Source organism: Lactuca saligna, chromosome 8, assembly GCF_052625555.1.
Source record: "Lactuca saligna cultivar CGN05327 chromosome 8, ASM5262555v1, whole genome shotgun sequence".
Taxonomy (NCBI): Eukaryota; Viridiplantae; Streptophyta; class Magnoliopsida; order Asterales; family Asteraceae; genus Lactuca; species Lactuca saligna.
The window spans coordinates 71,360,279-71,382,749 of NC_136424.1; the positions used below are offsets into that span (position 1 = coordinate 71,360,279).

Consider the following 22,471-nt stretch of genomic DNA (forward strand, 5'->3'; position numbering starts at 1 on the left):
AATGTATGTGGTCCCACTTTGATAATGTATGTGGTTTGGTAATGCATGTAGTTAATATTTATGGACAAGGACAGGGACAAGGCCATTCCAATATGTGGTCCAACTTTTTCTTAATATATAAACCAAGAATCATTAATTCAATTTCAATAAACACAATGACTATTAATCAGGAATCATTAATTCCATTCATGTGTGAAGAATTAATATAAAGCAATAATCAATAATTCCATTCCATTTCAGGAATCACTTATTCCATTCCCGTGTGAAGAATCAATACTAACCAGGAATCATTAATTCCATTTCAATAAAACACAATGACAATTAATCAGGAATCATTAATTCCATTCATGTGTGAAGAATCAATATTAAGCAGTAATCAATAATTCCATTCCATTTCAGGAATCACTGATTCCATTCCAGTATGAACAATCAATATTAAGCAGTAAACAATAATTAAGCAGTAATCAATAATTCCATTCCATTCCTTTATCAAAACTAAATTAATTTCCATAAAACATTGAATCAATTCCAATACAAGACTTTTAATTAACCAAACTTTCTAAATACATTACCAAAGTCATTACATTACAATTTTCATTTCGTTTCAACATAACATACATAAAAAACATAACAAAGAACAACAACATACAACATTTGCGATTTCTATATTTCCTAGTTAATTTATCCAAATCTTTTCTGAAACTCATTGATTCTTTATCTGCCTTTATGTGTCCAAAAATTATTTTCCAATATTGATATCTTGACTTCATTGTTATCTTCTTTTATTAGTTCTTCATCTTGATCGACCCATTCCCAGAAATAACATTTCTTCTTCTTCTTATCCTTCAATATACATAATAAAATTCATATAATAAATTAAGTATGAAGGAGAAGTAGATGATAGATGCTAGAACCACTTACTAGTGAGTTACAATATACTCTGAACTTTCTACCCGGATTATTAGCCGTAGTTGAGGTCCAAACTTGGGAAGGCTTCTTACAGTGACAAGGGTGGGCATAATCAAATGTGCTCATGCTTTTGTAAATGTTCGAATTTGACTTAGAATATTTTGATGAACTTGAAGATACCATAGGAGCCAAAGGAGATGAAGATGGAACCCTAATTTGATGGATGAAGGTTATTAAAGCACGTTCAATAGTTGACCTATCTAAAAGGTGATTTGTATTTTGTTGGTATTTTTTGTACATAAATTTCATTTTAATGGAATTTTTTTCACTAAAAGAAGAATAATGATGTTTTTTGAACGTTTTTGAAAAACACAAAACGACAAAAGCCCCCCCCCCCCCCCCCCCCCCCCCCCCAAAAAAAAAAAAAAAAAAAGATCAAACAAACATGAAAATGGAAAATTCAATAGAAAAAAAAACAATTTTGAATGTTAATTTATTTTTTTCGTGTGGTTTCAACTTTCAACTTTGGGCAAAAATCGAACATCAACACTTGCAGCATAGCATAGGTAGTGTAGGTGGGGTATACAAAGAAAGCCTCGTGATTTGCTCCTCCCTAATTCGCCGGCGTGACAGTCCGATCACATAGTTAGCTGCGGTTATACTCTTTGTTCTTCTTTCTCTCACATAGTAGCAAGAATTTGCTCCCTGTTCTTTTTCGATCAACCTCTTTCTTATGCTAATTCTTCTCTATACGTTGATAATTTGAACTTTGGGGGCTGGAAAAGATGAAAATGCAGAAGACCATGGCGCAAAATCCGTTGTCGGAAGACGTTGGTGCGTCTATATCATGGATTGAGACCTCCGACACCGTCTCCCGCCACTTCTTCTTTCAACCAGACGGCCAATTCTCCGTAAGTATTCAGCATAAGATAACACTAATCAAATTTTTACAATTAGGTTATTCAAAGTGCCATAATTTACAGTTCTAATAAATGTATCATCTGTTGCTTATCAATCTAAACTTTTTCATACCGCTTAACATCATAAAAATTGAATCTTATGGGATTTTTGTTTTTTAGGTGAAGGTGCTTGACGATTCAAGACCAGTTGTCCACAAAATGGCTGAATCCTTCGTCAACAAATTCTTCCCCTCTGGTTTTCCATACAGGTGAGTCGATGGAACTTAATTTCACATAAAATTTGTTGAAAAGTTTCATTTCTCATATCATGTAAATTCCACCATCTCTTCTTACTCCAGCGTCAACGAAGGATACCTTAGATACACACAATTTCGGGCATTACAACACTTCTCAAGTGCAGCACTATCCGTTTTATCAACTCAGGTCCTCTTCCAATACACTCCGTTTCTTAAATTCCATTTTCACATGATTCATTCCATTGTAGCAATACATAATCTTACCCCTTTGCAGTCACTTCTATATGCTGCAGGCTTAAGACCTACTCCTGCACAAGCAACTGCAGTTAGTTGGGTTAGAAACAACTTTTATATCTCAAGAATTTGATCATAACAATACTAGAAAAAAAAAAAAACTTCACACTCTTGATGTCAAACAGATATTAAAAGATGGAATGCAGCATATGGGAAAACTAATATGTAGCAATTTAGGTGCACTCATGGATGCAGAACCAAAACGGTGGAGAATTTTGGGTTTGTATCATTCTTTTTGTTCTTTGTTCTATATAACTTTGAAAGATATAACTTGAAGAAACTCTTTTTGATATGTAGCTGATGTGCTATATGACTTGGGCACTGGTCTCGAAATCGTTTCCCCATTATGCCCTCAACTGTTTCTTGAAACAGCTGGGCTTGGGAATTTTGCAAAGGTTAGTTGGTGGTGAATCAATATCAATATTCAATAATTATATAATAAATAACCCAAATTAATCAATTTTAAAAACAGGGAATGGCTGTGGTAGCTGCAAGAGCAACAAGATTACCAATTTATTCTTCATTTGCAAAAGAAGGAAATCTTAGTGACTTATTTGCAAAAGGAGAAGCCATCTCAACTGTGTTTAATGTGCTCGGGTTAGGTGCTGGGATCCAGTTGGTTTCAACAGTTTGTTCATCTATGCAAGGAAAAGTATGGTTAAGTTTTGAATTTACATTATTGCCCCTTTACTATATACGGGAAACAAATCTAATATCAGTTCTTTTTTGCTTTGTGCAGATGATTGTTGGGTCTCTGCTTTCTGTAATACATGTATACAGTGTATCAGAAGAAATGCGAGCTGCTCCTGTTAACACATTAAATCCACAAAGAACTGCAATGATTATAGAAGATTTCATTAAGGTTCATAAACAAGTGCTAAAAACTCTTTTATCATTATTTACGTTTTTTTCCTGTCTATTTTGCTAATGTTTTATACATTTCTTATTAAAATTTAGAGTAAGTTACATTTGTTGTCCCTGAGCATAGCTGATTTTATCCAAATTCAAAAATGTTAGGAAAACATCAAATAAGGACCAAAGTTGCAAAAGAAAACATTTTGGGAGAAAAATTGGAAAAAAAAAAAAAACCAAACTATACTCGGGATAAAAAATGTAATGTACTCTAAATTTTTTAGGAGGGGAGTTTGGGCGTGGGTTAACAAATAATAAAAAGTCAAAAAAAAAAAAAAAAAAAAGATAAGGGTGGGTGTATTTGTCACATTCTATATCAGTTATGGACCAAAACCTCAACAAGTGAAAAGTTTCATTTAGGGACGAAATATGCAAATTTGAGTAAAGTAAAAGGATGAAATTAATGATTTTAGACAGGAAAGGTGTCGAGCCCTGTAGACTTGAGGTACAAAGAAGATCTGTTGTTTCCAGGGAGGTTAATAAAAGATGCTGGGAATGTGAAAGTGGGTGGTGATTTGCATAAGGCAATTAAGCCCTCAAGATTAAAGGAGCTTAAACAAATGTTCCCAAATGAGAAATTTTTATTAAGTTGTGGAGATGGAAAAAGATGGACAGATATGGTGTTGGAGCATAATGCCACCGGTGAAGATGCTTTGAGAGGGTGGCTGGTGGCGGCATATTCATATGCATATGCTTCAAATACTGAAAAAAATGGGTCAGAATCTGAATGGGATCATTTACAAGAGGCTTATCAGAAGATGAAGGTGGTGATGATTACATTGCTTCCTCAAATACAAGCTAAAGGCTGGCATACAGATCGTTTTCTTGATGGAAAAGGTATGCGGTTTGGTTTTTAGTTAGAGATTACAACAAGTGTGTTTTTCCTAAAATACCCTTTTCTGTGTTTGTAACTTTGGGTTCATATTCTTGCAAAATTTGGATTGTTGAGGCCAATGGATTTGCACAAGTAATTGATGGTATAAGGAACATCGGAGTAATTGTAGATGATATTTGCATAACTAATTATTATTCACACTTGTAAATCAGGAGAGATTCTCCTCTAGTATCGAATGTGAAAATGAAATAAACTTGTTTTTTCTACAGAAAACTAAAATCTATGATCTTCAGTGATCAGTTCCAGCTGAAGGTTTTACAACATCATCTTGAAGAAGCTGTGTAATGATGTGTTCAAGGTGATGGAATTTGGCATACTCTGTTGCAGATGCTTTGTGATTGTTGTTCCATAGCCATGTTATGACATGACTACGAAGCCTACAAACAAAATAAATAAAATAAAATAGTGAATTATTTACCTACTATTCAATTATTTAAGAAAAGAAAAAATAAATAAATGTAGAACTAACCATTGTTCGTCAACCGGTGTTGGAAGACGTGCTTCCACTGCGAAACACTTTGCTGCCCTATCGCAGCCTTCAGCACGCAGAAATAATTACATTATTGCTTTCAATCTACATTCACGTAAAATTTATTAAAAACTGATTTCTAAATAGAAATTAATTACAAATATAGTGCTAGTAGTATACTCATCACCCCAAGTCCAAGTCCAAGTCCAAGTCCAAGTCCATTTTGAATGTTTGCGGGATTGTATTTGTATGAACAGCCTGAAATAATCCAAATAATCCAATCAATAAAAACAATAAACTAGTTCTTCAAGTGGATCAAAAAATAATAATAACAATAAACATCGAAAATATTCATATACGTATGTATAAAGACATAGAAAGCAAGATAATGAAGATATGAACAATCATTCGTTAAAAACTTTTTATCTAAAAACGAACAAAGAAGAACACAATCTAATGCATATATATAACACTTCAATGCATATATGTTTTCGTACATTATATCTACAAGAAGAACATATTGCATACCCGTCTAAGCAATACCAACGAACCAAACCCTAGGATTTTGTGCCTCGATATTTTAGAGAAAAAAAGGGTTAAGACTTAAAAATAAGTTGTTACTGCACTTGGGTAAAATCGTGTTGGGCCACAGCCCACAACACATATTATGCCCACGTATTTCGTTCCCTTTAGTGCCTACACCTTGCAGGATAGGTGCACATACTTTTTTTTTGAAAACCGAATTCGATTTTAAACCTATTCGGTTTGGGATAATGAAAGTCAAAACTGGATCAGTTTGAAACCAGTTTTTGAAAAAAAAAAAAAAAAAAAAATCCAAATCTATAGGAATCCATTTGGATTGGTATAAAACCGGTTTCTAAATTGGTTCAGATTGGTTTGAAAACCGGTTTTGGATCATGAACTGTTTTTTTGTGCACCTCTACTTTGCAGATCGTGTGTGATTATTAACATTATTGTTATCGTTTTTTTGGGTTATTATGCTCATAGATATCGTCAGATTAAAATTATTACGAAATTTTTTTGTAATATCAATGAATATAGAGTAAATTACAAAAATATGGTTCATGTGGTTATGCAATTAATTTCAATTAAGACGCGGCATACCTGAATTTCTTTGGTCATGCATTCAATGTCGTTTGTCTTGCCCCTAATAAATTAGATCACGTGTTAGTAAGATGAAGCAAATCAATCATTTTATCTTTAACTTTTTCAATCTAATAAAGAAATCAGCATACCCCTACCGTTTCCTTTCAAACCTCACACAACTTGGAAATCTATACCCACTTCCATGGAGGCAATATAGGGGGCGACATAAATAACCTAAACCGAATAATCAAACTAAATCAAATGATGTTTGGTTTATTTGGTTTGGAGTATTCAGTTATTTGGTTAATTCAGTTTGCTAAACCGAATAAAAATATTTTATTTGGTTTGATTTTGGTTAAATTTTTATTATTTTGGTTCAACCGAATAAGTTATTTAATTAAAATATATTTTTATAGTTTATATATATAAATTAAAATTTTATATTTAAATTGATGGATTAGTTACTAAAAATATTTTGATAACTCATTATTTAATTATTAACCATTATAATTTTATAATTGCTTATATATATTGTATTAAAAAAACAAATAATTAGTTGAATGTTAATTAACCATGATCATTTATTTCCTCTTCATATAAGAGTTCATATAAGAGTAAAGTGATATCAACTCGTCTATCCAGCTTATATGATTAATTTCAAGACAACATATCATAAGAAAAGAAAGAATATAATATGTGACGATTTAGTGTATTTTTTTCATTTGGTAAAAGTTTAGTAAGTTTATTTAGTTTAAAATTTATTTTTACATGCAAAATTTTATTCAGTTTAACCGGTAAGCCAAATCGAATAAACTGTAACAGAATTAACTAAAAACAATTAAATCGAATTTTATTTTGTTTGGTTATGATTAGTTTTAAGATGTAGAAAAACCAAATCGATTAAACTGAACAACGAAATAACGGCCCAATAACACCCTTAAGGCCAAAGTACAATGTTTAAATAAATAAATAAATAAATAAAAACTAAAAGTACACATTTTAAATGGATAGATCTTTCCATATACACTATCTTAATAATAGAAAAATCAAAAGTGCAATATTGTAATAGAAAGTAGTGAAATGATTTGTTTTGCAAAACTATATGACAATTGTCGTTTTTATTTGTGTATAAGAGTTTAGAAAAAACATAAAGCGTTTGATGTGGTCGTCTTTTTATTCGTTTAAATGGATCGTAAATAAGAGATGTCGTAATATTTCTTAGGTTTCATCTGATAGTTGCTGATTGGAAAATGTTTGTCTAAGTAATAAATTTTGACTGAGTAAGAAACCATGTTGTTTAATTGTACATCTGACTAAATATGTTGACCGATGAAAAATAACCATTTTACCATGTCGCTATCAATTCCTACACCTTACACTCGTTCCAAACCAACATCTAAAAATGTAATATTCATAACTTTTAGCACTTGCTTTATAAAACTTGTTTGAAATTAATTTGTAACTTTACCATAAAATTTATCAAGATCAAGATCAACAAGAAAATCAATTCAACAGATATGTGTTCAATTCAATAGATTTGTATGTGTTCAACTGATAGGTACGTGAGATTTCTAAAAAACAACAAAAGTGCTACCAATTGACAAAGCAAAATAAGAACAAAATCATCGCCGCAATCAACATATCAACAAAAATCAACCGCAAAAACAAAGAACATTCAAGAGCAAACATCAACATATTATCAAACTTCAGAACATGACATGAAAATCAACAAGAATAAACAACAAACATCAACAAGAACATAATTTGAGGGCTCATGACTTTTAGGGCTTAAAATTGGTTGAAAATTCAGTCATTTAGGTAATAATTTTTTTATATATAAAAACTACATAACCCATAAATTTTGCCCTCTGGAATCGTGGGCCTTGGGCGATTGCTCGGGTTGCCCACCGTCTGGACTGACCCTAAGAGAAGAATCCCTTTGAATTTACATTAGTGCCCCTTTCTTATATATGGGAAACAAATGTAATATCATTTATTTTTGTGTAGATGGTTCTCAGTTCAGTTCTTTCTATAGTATATGCATACAACCTATTTGAAGAATTACGAGTTATTCCTGTAAGCTCATTAAGGGGTGTTTGGATAGGGAAAAAAGTGAATGTTTATTACTTATTGCTTATTCTCACCACAATAAGCTGAGTTGAAGTGTTTGGATAGGAAACTTAAAAATCAACTTATTGTGGTAGGAATAAGCTAAATAAGTTGATTTTAATAAGCAAGGGGGAGGGGGGATGCTTGTTGCTTATCACTTATTGTGGTAGGAATAAGCTAAATAAGCTAATCCGAACACTTTTTTTTTTTTAAAAAAACTGCTTATTCTCACTGCAATAAGCTAATAAACAATAAACTAATTAGCTAAAAATATATTTATCCAAACACCCCCTAAATCTACAAAGAATCGCAAACTTATCATTTTTTTGTCGGTTTTACCCTTTTTACCTGTAATAGCAGGTTTTCAGGTTACCATGAATTATTTTTTACGAAAAAACTCTTAATTTTCAAATGTTTTGCATAAAAACTCTTAAGACTATAAACATATATATATATATATATATATATATATATATATATATATATATATAATTTGAAAAGGCTAAATAGTTTTTTAAAATTTAAATGTCAAAAGTTTATATCAAACTAATATAAATTTTACTGTACTTATATTATAAAACCAAAACTGAAACATATTTTTAGCTTTATGTACGGTAAATTCTATATTGGTTCGATATAAACTTTTTATATTTAAATTTTAAAAAACTTACCTAGCTTTATCAAAATTTGAATATATTCATTAATTAATACTTCAACTTTTCAAAGCAAAACTAAAAAACGTGCTAGTTAATAATTAATTATACTAAAATAGTTAAACATATGAATAATATGACATTAATTACATTCAATTATTTTATTAAAAGGAAAATAAAAATATTTTATATATTTAAAAGGTTTGTATTTAGAAATAATAATGTATTTGTCCATTTTTAGCCACTTTTTGGAAATTTTGGGTGGAAGGATTCCATAAAGTTGGCAAATTATGGATCCTTGAGGTCCATTGAAGGTTATATGCTTTGGATCCAGAGTTTGGTGTAGTTTCGAAGCCATGCATGGGATTTTGGTTACATTTTCACCATTTTTAACTATTTTGAGTTCAAGAAAAACATTGGACATTCACGTCTATAAAGTACTAATCTTTAGAAGGTTTTTAGGATAAGAGATCCCTCTAAGAAGTTAGGATGAATTGCTTAATGGATAAGGGGATTCATGCAGTAAGCTTCCCCATTATGATTCTCACGATGTGATCATGTGGGAGTCACATTGTGACGATGGGGGTTCATCGACTATTTTGGTCAGACGGTATCATGACGTGGTGGCATGGCCATCACGACCTAAAATTATATTTAAATGAGATTGAGTTGAATTGTGACCGAGTTTGTGATGAGGCTAAGTTTGTTTTCCCTACTATGTGATAGTGGACTGGTCATGACGTGAGGGTTAGCTGATGGTGATGCTAACTGCTGACTTTAACCTTGACCGTTGATTTGTTGACATGTGATGATTTTTTGTCAAATTACTAGTTCTAGAGTATAGACTAAGGCGGGACCTTGTTTAACTCGATAGGTGAGTCGTAGCACATGTTTCGTGGCATTGAGTTGTGGTTTGTCCGACTTCGCAAGAAAGGTGCTTCTTTTCACCATACTATATAGGTTGTTATATTGTCTTTTTAACACTTGCATGAAATACTATGGTTGGATCACAACACTTGTATGAAATACTGTGGTTGTATCAAAACACTTGTATGAAAGACTATGGTTGAATCATAACACTTTTATGAAAAACTATAGTTGGATCAAAACACGTGTTTGTCTTTGTTACTTGCATGGAAGACCATGGTTGGATCATGGAAGAAAGACTACGACTGGGTTGTAGTCTAGAAGTGACTGTAAGACTACCGCTTGGATCATAACATTCACATAAGATTGAAATAAACCCTAGGGTCGGGCCTAGTGATTTGTATGGAATGTGGTATTTTGGGAGAAGACACTAAGCTTTGTTCTTACGATTTTGTAGTTTAAACATTTTCAGGTACTTCCAGTTCCAAAGGGAATGACACAACTTGACTGCACAACATCATTTGATGATTTTACCGCACTTATTATTATCATTTTACTCTGATGTGTGAGATAAATTTTTACTATAAATGATTTTGGAACACATGTTGTATGGATTTGATGGTTTTGAAAAGGAAATTTTTTTATTAGTATTTTTTGGACGATATAGCAAGGATCCACTTTGTTTCAACAACTTGTTCATCAATGCAAGGAAATGTATGGTTAAGTTTTGAATTTACATTGTTTCCCCTTTATTATATATGGGAAACAAATTGAATATTAGTTATTTTTGTGTAGACAGTTGTTGGATCTCTTCTTTCTATAATGTAATACATGTATAAAATGTATCTAAAGAAATAAAGGCTACTCTTGTTAACACATTAAATCAATAAATATCATTAGTGATTGTCGAAGATTTCGTTACGGTTGATAAACAAATGCTAATGCTTTATATCATTATTTACCTTTTCACTTGTCTATTTTGCATTTATATTTAAAATTTATAGTCACTTATGTTTTATATCTCTGTGTATAACTTATTTTTGCAATTTTGACCGTTACTTGAGGTTTTTGTATCATTTTTGGTTGATATTTCATGTAAAATGACTTTTTTAGACAATGGGTATTAGATTTTAGCCAATTTTGGTCCTAAAAATATCTTTATTTTACTTGGATTGGAAACAAAAAAAGGTTACAATAACCTCAAATAAAAAGACCAAAATCTCAATAGAAAATTTTTTGGAACTAAAATTGAAAAAATAACTATACTTGAGAACCAAAAATGTAATTTTCTATAAAATTTGGGAGGGAGTATGGAGGTGGGTGGTGGGGCCTAAAATACATTTTTCCATGTTAATTTTGGATTCTTTTAACTCATTGGTCAATTAGTAAGATGGCATACATCATACTCGTTTTTTCTATGAAATATATAGTTTGTATTTATCAATCTTTTATGCTATATTATTTAAAAACTAGAAGTGTGTTTTCAATGCACTACCATTTTCCTTAAACTTATTATATGAACTCATTGAAACTCACTGAGTCAATTTTCTTTTTCTTTTTTTCCTTTTCAATATGTGGGTTTTCTTTCCTAATTGATTGTATTGATACGTGTTGTTCCTTCGTTTTCTAGACCAATCCCTTCCATTCACATTTACTACCTCCACTGATTGATATATTCTCGATTTTTTTGATTTTTCTTCATCTGATTTCTTCTGCTTCATTCTACCATCCACAACCTTCACCTCCTCTCTCTTCTTGTTGCTTCGTACTGCTTTGTAAATACCCCTCATCCATCTTTTATTCGTATTCTACATCTACCGAAAATGGACGCCTGCCAACCCACTTAGGTTGGTCGTCTTTTACTGTTGGAACTGATTCCCAACAAAAGCCCTAAGCTGAAAAGGGGTAGTTGAGATAAACCTCAACCTGTTTCTCTAAATCTAATCATCGAATAAAATCTCTCTCTAATCAACCATCAGATTGCCTCACCCTCACCGCTATTGTTTATGCCCTAAACGATTTCATTTGATGCAAAAACGTTCGAAATACAGTCATGATAAGAATCAAGGCACACATTTGTTAAGTTTGTGCGTCTGAGGTTGTTTGGATGGGGCCTTCCCCGTTCCATTCGTGAGTGGTGAAAAGGTGTTGGGATATCAATAGGTGGTGAAGTCCGTGGTAACGATGATGAGCAGAGCCATCGTCTTCGGCTATCGGATGTGCTGTGTCGTTGGTTACCCACACAGAAGCCAAAGCGGGGGGTCTCTGAATTTTTGTTCCAATTCCAACTCCAATTTCATTTTTGTTTGTTAGCCCTATAGAAAGAGTCGAGTAATAATTGATTTCTTACTTTCTATTAGCTAGACATCAAATGGACATCAAATGGTGGCGTTCCTTGTGAAGATCATTGTAAAGGTGTTACTTGTTCAGCTCCAGGTATTGATGTTATGAACTTCATCCACCAATCCATTATTTTCATTCAATGATTCGTAAAAGAAAAAAAAAAGAGTTTCCAATTTTTATAAAGTTTAATTTCCATAAATTAATAAAAAGAACCTTTGTTAACTTTCATAAAGTTTATTATATGGTTTTTTGTTGTTTTTTTTTCTAATACCATTCTACAGATCTTTTATTATGTATAATTAAATTCTAATGTATAATAAACAAAAAACTACATTTTAAAGGTATATTATGTAAACAAAAATCATCATGTACACTTATTTATGTAATTTTCTAAAATTAAAAGTAAATTCTTTTTTTCCATTCTAATGGTTTTTTTCTCCCGATTTAGATTTTTTTTTCTGGTGCTAATATGGTAGTGGTGCTAATGCAAGAAGTATTGATACATATTTTCCTTGTATGTAAAACCTCTTTTCATTTTTTTTTACATCAGTGTCAAGATATGTAATCGGCTATGACAAAGTATGTAACAAAATTACTTAAATTTTCAAGTTTAACTCATTGTTCTTAAATTATTTAAGTTAATATTGATTGTTTTGGATTACGGGCTTTGATAACTTCTATGAGAATATCTTGCAGGTGAGTTGACTCAGATTTGCATCACTTTCACTTTCATTTATACAAATAAACAAAATATAAAAAAATAGTTTTATTTTTTTTCCAGGCATTTGTCAAGCATATGGACTTCAAGGTGTTCGATGTGCTGTAAATGGAAATCCAGGATCCAATAAGGATCAATTTCATCGCCATTTAATCTTGGAAGTTGATCTTGGTTACATCAACTTTATGTATCAATTTATAGTTAAAAGTTTAGTATCAAATACAAAGTTTAAGGAAATTGATATGCATGTAGTCACATGATGGTTTAGATGTCTTAACTAGAATTCCATTCCCATTCTATTTCAAATTATCATTCCAATTCAATGTCTATTTGTTGCGTTTATTGAATTTTGTTAGTTTTTTTAACCTTTTAATGATAAATAAATCGAACAGAAACCACGTCTTATGTGATGGCTTCCATCTATGCTAATAAAATCAACTTTTTATGTTGTTTCATTTATCGTTTCTAACCGCGCAACGCAAGGTTTCTTCTCTAGTTTGGTCTAAATTTGGAAAAACTAGCAATCATTAATAAAATAGAAAAAGACTTAATAGGGTAATAAAAGTTTAAATTTGTATATATTTAGTCCTTATATTATGTTTGCAAAATAAGTTTTTGAACTTGTTTTTGCACATATTTAATCATTATGACTGACTAATCCAGGTTAAACCAAAAAAATTACTTAATATGATAATGTAGTTCTCAATTTATATATATTTAGTCCTTAATGTTTTTGTGTTGCAAAATAAGTCATTGTTATTTTTATAAGCATTTAGTTCTTATAACTAGTTTCTTTAAGTTTTGCTCATGTGGAATCCTACATTGGATAAAGATTAATGATGAGTTCTTATACATTGCTTGTCCACCACTTAAATTAGTAACATAATTTACGAATCGTCAAATATTGTTGGTGCCCCTAGTTTCACCAAGAATAATATGTCTTCGAATTCAGTTTCTTTTATCTCTATAGTAGACAATTCCAATTCGATTTTTCACTTCCAAGACAAAATAAAACCATGGCAGAAAGTATAGAGTCTTCCTTAATTCATCGATATGTCGATTTTGACCTGTTTTTTTTTTTTTTCATGAAATTAGGTTTTTTTTGTTCTTTTTAATTTGACCTTCTTATACATTGCTTATTTTTTTATTATTTATTTATTTATTTTTTACAATAGAAACCACATAAAAAGTGAAAATATTGGAAATGGGTTGATGAAGAACATTTCAAATTGAACCCGAATTTTGAAGATGATCTTGCATTTGCTAAAGATGAGGTTGTTGGAAATAGGTGTGCAATTTCATATCTAATTGGTATAACTTTGAGAATAATAAAAACGTCTTTTTTGGGTTGTCCTCAAGAGCTAAGGTAGCTAGAAACTATTAGAGAGATTGAGATAAATCGTTTATTACATGTTCTGGATGATTCATAGGAGGGGACGGTTTTATGGAGGGTCCAAAAACCTTCCAGAAGCTATCCAGGTAACAGATAAGGAAAAAATTTGAACCAGGATTAAATTTGATTATTTAATTGATTCAAATAATGGTTATTGGGAAAATCCCACAACTATATAAAAACCCCTCTATGTTTTAGAAAAATTTTCAATACTTTCCATAAGGTTGAGAAAATTAGATTTTTGGAGTGTTTGTGGTTAACTAACGCATAAATTTGATACATAAGTATAAGATGATGGCACTTGTGGTCATGGTTTGTAGGCGAAGCATGTATGGTTAAACGGTATGTCAGTTTGAGGACCATGACATAATCAAGGGTCATGCTTTATTGTGTGGTTGGTTTACCACCTTATTTGTGAGACCTCATCATCCCAAGCACAAATAGAGAATAAATCCAAGACTAACATGCTATTGAATAGTTTTAATGAATCTCAAAAGATCTTGGAATTTTATAGTGACTGAAATTGGTAAAGTGCATTACCCACCTAAAATAATTTTGTAATATGATTAGGGTATCCATCTTCATAAATAGGATTAAAATATGGATCCTAGCCTTAAAATAATTTGGATAACTATTTAAGGATTAAAATCAACTAACTAAACATTGTTTCTCCATTTATATGTCGGGTACAAATGGTCTTCCTCTCCACCTCCTCAACCACCAATATAAAATTTTCTATCATTTTTTTTCTTCATAGCGAGAAGCGCATTGATGATGGTAATTATCTCGATTTGATGAGAAACCTAAGGATCAATCATGATTTCCTCCATGTTATTGGACCATCAGAACACTTTCAAGAACACATGGGCATATGAGATGAACTTGCAACTAGCTGAAATGTTTCAGCAAAAGGCAAGTAAATAGTGATTTGATATTGTCAAAGCCCTAACATCATGCAAACTCAAAGATAAACCAATCCTAAATATTAACTCAACTGATGAAGAGAAATTTGCTCATGCCAAATACGTGGATGACTCGAATAAGGTTTCTTATATCATGATTTCCTCCATGTTATTGGACCATCAGAACACTTTCAAGAACACATGGGCATATGAGATGAACTTGCAACTAGCTGAAATGTTTCAGCAAAAGGCAAGTAAATAGTGATTTGATATTATCAAAGCCCTAACATCATGCAAACTCAAAGAAGGTGGTTTGGTATGTGCTCATGTTCAAAATATGAAGAGCTAAATAGACCGACTCAAGAACCTCGATGTTGTTTTTGAAAAGAACCTAGTTGTGGACCTAGTCCTTGGTTCTCTCCCTAGTTCATATGATAATTTTATCATGACTTATCAATTGAATAGTGTTGAAAAGATATTGATGGATCTTTATGGCCTTCTTTAAATAGTTGAAGCCGGTGTGAAGAAAAATCATGGTACACCTCACGCTCAAGTATTAGCCATTAAGAATGGTGGTGGACACGAGAGGAAGTGTTTAAATCCAAAGTGGAAAGGAAAAGCAGCAACCTTACATTCCCATAAGGGAAATAATGATATCATTGTTCCACATATGAGTGATCTTAATGAAGCATTTTGTTTCTTTTATGGTGTTAATGGGAATTGGAAGCGAAGTTTCCCAAAGTACTTGAAATATTTCAAAGATGGAAATGTTCAAGTGACCTGGTCCAGTTCAGGTATTTATGTTATCGAACTTCATAATACTACTACTACTACCTCTAATTCACAGGTTCTTGATATGGGATGTGGTACTCACATATATGTTGTATTGTAGGGACTAAAGGAAAGAAGGAAGCTTAAGGATGGAGATTTGAATCTAATCATGGGGAATATACAAACGATGCCTATCTTGATGGTTAGAGTGTTCGATTTGAAGCTTAGTAGTGAAGTTTTGATTAATTTAGTTTTCGTTTGATAATGAAAATGGTGATATTTTAGTTTATAAAGATGTCTAGAAACATTATTTCTTTCCATGCATTATATAGACAAGGTTTTTAGTTTTCGTTTGATAATGAAAATGGTGATATTTTAGTTTATAAAGATGGTTGTTTTATATTTAAAGCTTCCCTTGCAATGGAATTTATGAAAGTGTTGTGAGTGTTTATGATAATACTAATTTTAACTATAACATTGATTCTTCCAATATGCTAGATAAAATATGCTTATGACATTGTTGTCTTGGCCATATAAATAAGAAACATATCACCAAGCTCTAATCGGAAGGAATCATGGAATCATTTGACCTAAAATCAGATGATCTATGCGAGTCTTGTTTTTTAGGTAAGATGACTAAGTCATCATTCAAAGGGACTTATGAAAGAGTTGAAGAATTGTCGGATCTCATACACAAACATTTTTAGACCCTTCAGATCTGCCACAAGGGATGACAAACACTACTACATTACATTTACTGATGATTTTAGTAGATATGGTTATGTTTATCTGATTAAGCATAAGTTATAAATTTTTGAAAGGTTCAAAGAGATTCAAAACAAAGTGGAAAATCAATTAGGAAATAAAATAAAGGTTCACTGTTTTGAAAGTGGAGGAGAATACCTTAGTATCGATTTCAATGATCATCTTAGAGATTGTGGAATAGTTTCAAATTGGATCCTCCAAGAACAACACAACTTAATGGTTTTGCTGAAAGGAGAAATAAAACTTTATTCGATCTATGATGAGTTGGTGAAAGGCCATATCTATGTGGTTTGGGCTAGTCATTCATATATGTGTCGTGGTAGGTTTCGGGGTGTTAGTAGTTAGTCTGTTTAGATGTTTGTGGTTGTAAGGGTGTTCACGGCCGTGAACCCTGTTTGCGGTTGCCTTTAGCTATATATATATATATATATATATATATATATATATATATATATATATATATATATATATATATATATATATATATATATATATATATATATATATATGAGTCTGTCAGTCTTATGTCAGAGTAGTACGATTAGTCTGTTCACGGCCCTAGTGTGTGTATCCAAGGTGTATTTGATGTTTTTATGATATAAATGTGTGTATGCTTGGTTTAATCCTTTTTCTACTCCATTATCACTTTGTTTGACTGCTATTTGTTTTATCACTGGTTTGGATCCTTAGATATAAGGACCTTACAATTGGTATCAAAGCACATCTAGTGTCAAACTCGCATTTGGTGTTTATAGCTACAAGTTTTTCTTCATTTTTGTGGTTGTTTCGAGTATATTTTCTCGAAACTTTCCTTTTGATCAATTTTCAAAGTTGTTGGATCGAAATCTGCTTGGATTTAGTTATTTTAAGTGATTACGGTGCTCTTTGTTGAAGCTTTTATGGTCGTAATCAAGTGTACGCCTGTAAATCATTCAAAGTTCTTTTGACTGTAAACTGTATTTTCGACCGTGATCCCTTCACTGACCGTGTTCCCTTCATTGACCGATAAAATTTCTTCAATAACTGTGTATGACCGTAAACTACTCGAGCTGTAAACTGATTGCGGCTGTAAACCTTGGCCGTAAACAATTTTCTTGTTTTAACACCTTGTTTTGACTTTTGGTTCTTCAAGTTAAAAAAAATTATTATTAAAATGGATTCACAACTCAACAATTCATCATGAACTGGATTCCATAATGGGAACAACCACTCGTATTCCTCGTATGTTATCTGCTAAAGGTGTCCCGGAATGGAAATATAGGATGGAAAAATATATCAAAATGAAGGACTTCAAGGTTTGGAGAAGTATTCTGAAAGGACTTGTCAGGATCACCACAACCCTTGAAAATGGTAAAGTCGTTGATAAAGAATTTGAAGATTATACTGATCAAGATTTTACAAAGATTGAAGAGTAAGAAAGAGCTCTTGCCACAATCACTATGGCCCTTTCACCAGATATTGCGCAAGGTTTTAGGGAATATACATCTGCCAAAGCACTATGGGAGGCACTAATTGAAGTCTACAAAGGAAATGAAGACAAGAAAGAAAGTTGCCAAGATACGTTGAGACAAAAGTTTAATATGTTTAATCATATCTTGGGAGAATTTCTTGAAGCTCGACTGCGGAGGTTCATCACTCTACAAACTGAGATGAATTCTGCTAGAATATTGGTTACCAAATCTGAAATCAACAAGAAGCTTCTCCATTCTCTACCAAATACATGGGATATGAATGTTGCAGTCATCAAGAAAACAAAGGATCTTAATCATCTTAGTCTAGCTAAAACCATGGCAATAATTAAAGCTTTTGATTTGGATGACAAGCAAAGAGAGATCAATCATGTCAATTCGTACTCCACTACTAATCTTGGAATTCAATCCAATAATTCTTTCTTATCCTTCACTTCTCCTCAAGTCCAACTGGTTGTTACTCCCCAATCCTCATCAGATGTTATTTCACCCATGCAAGGTGTTCAAACTCCAGTATCCTATCCACAAGTTGTTTCTTTTTCAAAGGCATCTGTTCCTGTTCCTTCCCTAATTTCTGCTCCAACTCTTCCACCTAAAGAGAATGACGAAAATTTGTCTCTTGCAACTGGTCTTGTCAACTGCTACAATGCATTTGTAGCAGGCGAGCTACCTCCTCAATTATCTTCTGCTGATTTGGATCAAATTCATCCTGAAGATGTTGAGGAAATGGATATGTCACACCCTAAAACCGATGGCGGAAACGTTCCGGGGCAGAGGACATCATATAAAGTATCACAACCAATGTACATAGCAAGCATAGTAAACATAACCATTACATTACATAGGAATATTTACATTTGTTTGAAAGCAAGGTAATACATGTTTTACATATACATCAGTATAACAAAAGTAAAGACGAGACTGCTAAAATGCTCCGTCTTCTCCAAAAGAACGTGGGATACCTGTCTAACGAGAACCTGAGAATACAAGCAGTTTTAAAATATTGGCATAAAGCTGGTGAGTTCATAAACGGTTTGTTTCTGTAAAAGAACAAGTTTCCTTTGGTTTTCTGAAAAAGTTGTTATCCAAGAAAATCTCATATTTTCTTATAAGAAAAGTTTAGTTATCCATTTGTTACACAGTCTGGTTAAGAACAGTTAAGTTATCCCAGGAAAAACCCTTATTTTCCTTAAAAGTTGGTGGTTGGTTATCGATTCTGAATGCAGGGTACAAGTATCTATCATACTTGTAGCGCTTAAGTGAAATATCCCGAAAGCTTGGTTATCCTTGAAAAGTACATTAGTTTTAACACGTATATAAAACTAATAAGTAGGTAGTACACTAATTCCTAAGGTTATTAATTTACTAAGTTATTTATTACTTAAAATTAAATCTCCATTATCTAAGTTTGCAAGTTCCATAACCATACAATAGACTAGATATGGTGATAAGAAGTCCAATATCATTTTATGACTTTTGTCACCTGCAGACCTGCCGGTCCAACTGTAGCTAGCAGCAAGGTGCGGGGTAGTCAGCCCTGTATAGATCTATACACTCAAGTCACGCTCTCCTTCTAGGAGATTCTGGTTACAGGGGCGGTCCTCCACTCGCGTATCTCTGTGGAGTGTTATAGAGGATGTGTCTCCAATCTTAAGAATAACGAATTTACAAGTAATAATGCGGGAAATCCTGTTTTAAATTCTAGTTACATGGGTGGTCCTCCACTCGCGTATCTCTGTGGAGTGTTTCAGAGGACGTATCAAGAGTTCTAAAATTAATGATTTTAACAGTAATGATGTGGAAAATCATTTGTGAAATATAAAATATAACATTTTATAATGAGTTTCGCAATTAGTTTGAAAACTAATTATGCAAGTCAAACGGTTGGTTAATACGGTTTTCAATGTTAAGAGTATACTGAACATGAAACATTTTATACGAAATAATAAGTTTGAGTACAAGATTTACTTGTACTTTTTCTTGTATCCCCCCCCCCCCCAAACCTAAAAACATGAAAAACACGGAAAAAGGTGTAGGGGTATGAACTCACCAGTTGAGAATTATGTCGGGTAGGATGCTAAGTGTCAGTTTAGGGCTTGAACACGCGTGAGGTTCCTATGTAATATGAATAGATACATAATTGTATCTAATTATACTTTGAACTACTAATTAAGTAAGCTAATACACTCGGAGGCGCGGAAACACTTTATCTCAAGTGTTAGGAACGATACGGGTTGCATCTAAGGGGGTGTAGGGCCTGGATATGGAGTTTTCTCTTCAAGAGTAAAATCTTAGAAGAGTTTACGGACCATAGACCATATCCCCATGAGTTTACAGCCGTAATCTCATGGGTGGTGTGTTCTTGGATGTTAAAAGGTCTTACAACACTTGTGGAATTAGGCTAGGTTCAATTCTAGAGCATAGGAAGTGGTTAAGTCCTCAAATGGACCATTTATGGGAGTTTACGGTTGTAAAGATAGAGTTTACGGACATAAAATCTTACTTTCCCTTTCCTTTTGTGTTTTGGTGGTTCTAGGTTAAGCACATATGATTCTAGTGCAATATACAAGCCATGGAAGGAAGTTAGGGAACCATTTGACCTCTTTAGAGGAGTTTACGGCCAAGGAACCAATCCTAAGGGGGTTTATGGCCATAATCTCCTAAGTTCATTGTTTCCTTGATGTTTAAGGTCCCTACTTCAATGGTGGTTGGTTCTAGACATTATTCCAAGCCATCGGAGGTGTTTAAGGGGCAATTTAACACCTTAAATGGTGTTTACGGCCTATAAAAGAGGGTTTACGGTCCAAGAGTGATATTGGGCTGTAAAATCATGTTTACTCCCCAAATAACAAGTTTTTGGTGTTCTAATCTCGTACATGTAAGTCCCTAAGTCATAGCTAAGCATCAGAAGTGATTTGGAAGGGTTTTGGCGCTTCAAAACCCCATTTATGGTTGTTTGCGGTTTGGGGTTGTTCATGGGCCGTAAACACAAGTTTTTGGTACTTTTGGATGGTTTAAACACGGATTTTTATGCTAAACATCCTTAACTATAAGCTAGGATAGATCACTTACCAATTTGGAGCTTGAAAGGGGTGGTTTTAGATCAAAATTGGCTTGTAGAGAGAGAGTAGTGAGAGAGAGTGTGTTAAGAGAGTGAAAAAGCTTCAAATGAAGGTCCACTTACCCTTATATAGGGTTTGAGTTTGTGGCTTGTTGGAAATCTACCCGATACCGACGTTAAACAGGGCTTATGGTCGTACCCGATTGAATGTTTGTAACCCGACTTAGTTGTGAATTAGAAACTTTTAAAAAGAATATCAAGGGGGTTTTACGTGTTTCTAATGCATTTGGACACTCATAAGTCATAATAAAAGTCTCAATTTAATTAACTTAATCCAAAAGTTAACGAAAAAATTCGACAAAGACGAGTTTTATTGATAGAAACGGGTTATAGTGACGGAATAAATTTCAGGTTGTCACATTATCCTCCCGTTAGAGGGAATTTCGTCTCGAAATTTAGAATTTGGATACAAATCATGGAATTGGAAAGAGATGCAGATATTTCTGTTTCATTGAGTCTTCGTGCTCCCAAGTGAATTCGAGTCACCGCTTGGCATTCCATCGAACCTTCACTATCGAGATGCGGCTTTTTTCGTACGTTTGATTTCTCGATCCATGATTTCGATGGGTTCTTCCACAAAGTTTAGGTTTTTGTTGATCTCGATCTCATCAAGAGGGATCACGAGGGTTTCATCGGATAGGCACTTTTTAAGATTTGAGACATGGAATACAGGATGGATATTGCAAAGTTCTTGAGGTAGTCGGAGTTTGTAGGCTATGGGTCCAATCCTAGCGAGGATCTCGAAAGGTCCTATGTACCTCAGGTTAAGTTTTCCGCGCTTTCCAAAGCGTATCATGCCTTTCCAAGGCGAGACCTTCAACAGGACACGATCTCGTACCTGGAATTCCAAGGGTTTCCGTCGTTTATCGGCGTAACTCTTTTGTCTGTTCGTGAAGCTTTCAATCGTTCTCGGATCTGGATGATCTTTTCGGTGGTTTCGCGGATGATTTCAGGACCAATGAGAGCACTGTCGGAGACTCGACTCTTGGCTAGCTGCGTGTCCCCTACCTCCGCCCAGCATAGAGGGGATCTGTACCTACGACCATAGAGGGCTTCGAACGGGGCAACCTTGATACTGGTGTGGTAGCTGTTGTTATACGAGAACTCGATCAAGGGTAAATGGGTGTCCCACGACTTTCCAAAATCGATGACACATGCTCTCAAGATGTCTTCCAGGGTTTGGATAGTTCTCTCACTCTGCCCATCTGTCTGAGGATGATAAGTTGTACTCATATCCAGCTTAGTTCCAAGAGATTTTTGAAGGGACTGCCAAAACCTTGAGGTAAACCTGCTATCTCGATCAGAGATAATGGACACAGGCACACCGTGTAGTCGGGCTATCTCTTGGATGTAGATTCGTGTAAGTCTTTCCATCTTGAATGATTCTTTAATCAGTAGGAAGTGAGTGGATTTTGTCAATCGGTCGATAATTACCCAAATGGTATCGTACCCACTCAGAGATTTGGGTAACTTGGTGATGAAATCCATAGTTATCATCTCCCATTTCCACTCAGGTATCTCGGGCTGCTGGAGCAGACCCGAGGGCTTCTGATACTCGACCTTTAACTTTGCGCAAGTCAGACACTTGCCCAAGAAGGTAGCGATTTCGGCTTTCATG

At 33.4% G+C, this 22,471-nt stretch overlaps 1 protein-coding gene across 2 annotated transcripts; it reads left to right on the top strand.

The window, feature by feature from the left end:
* Positions 1-1,444: 1,444 nt before the first annotated feature.
* LOC145013161 (protein root UVB sensitive 2, chloroplastic-like) lies at positions 1,445-4,583 on the top strand. Of its 2 annotated transcripts, XM_078971969.1 has the most exons (10): positions 1,445-1,820; positions 1,989-2,077; positions 2,168-2,252; positions 2,340-2,399; positions 2,485-2,578; positions 2,657-2,754; positions 2,832-3,011; positions 3,099-3,221; positions 3,685-4,108; positions 4,376-4,583. In XM_078971969.1, exons 1-10 carry the CDS (start codon positions 1,695-1,697, stop codon positions 4,381-4,383), a joined length of 1,287 nt encoding a protein of 428 aa, XP_078828095.1. In that variant the 5' UTR covers positions 1,445-1,694; the 3' UTR covers positions 4,384-4,583. The 2 variants fall into 2 exon arrangements, with proteins under 2 accessions (XP_078828095.1, XP_078828094.1); XM_078971968.1 differs by lacking the exon at positions 4,376-4,583 and having other exon boundaries at positions 3,685-4,276.
* Positions 4,584-22,471: the final 17,888 nt, after the last annotated feature.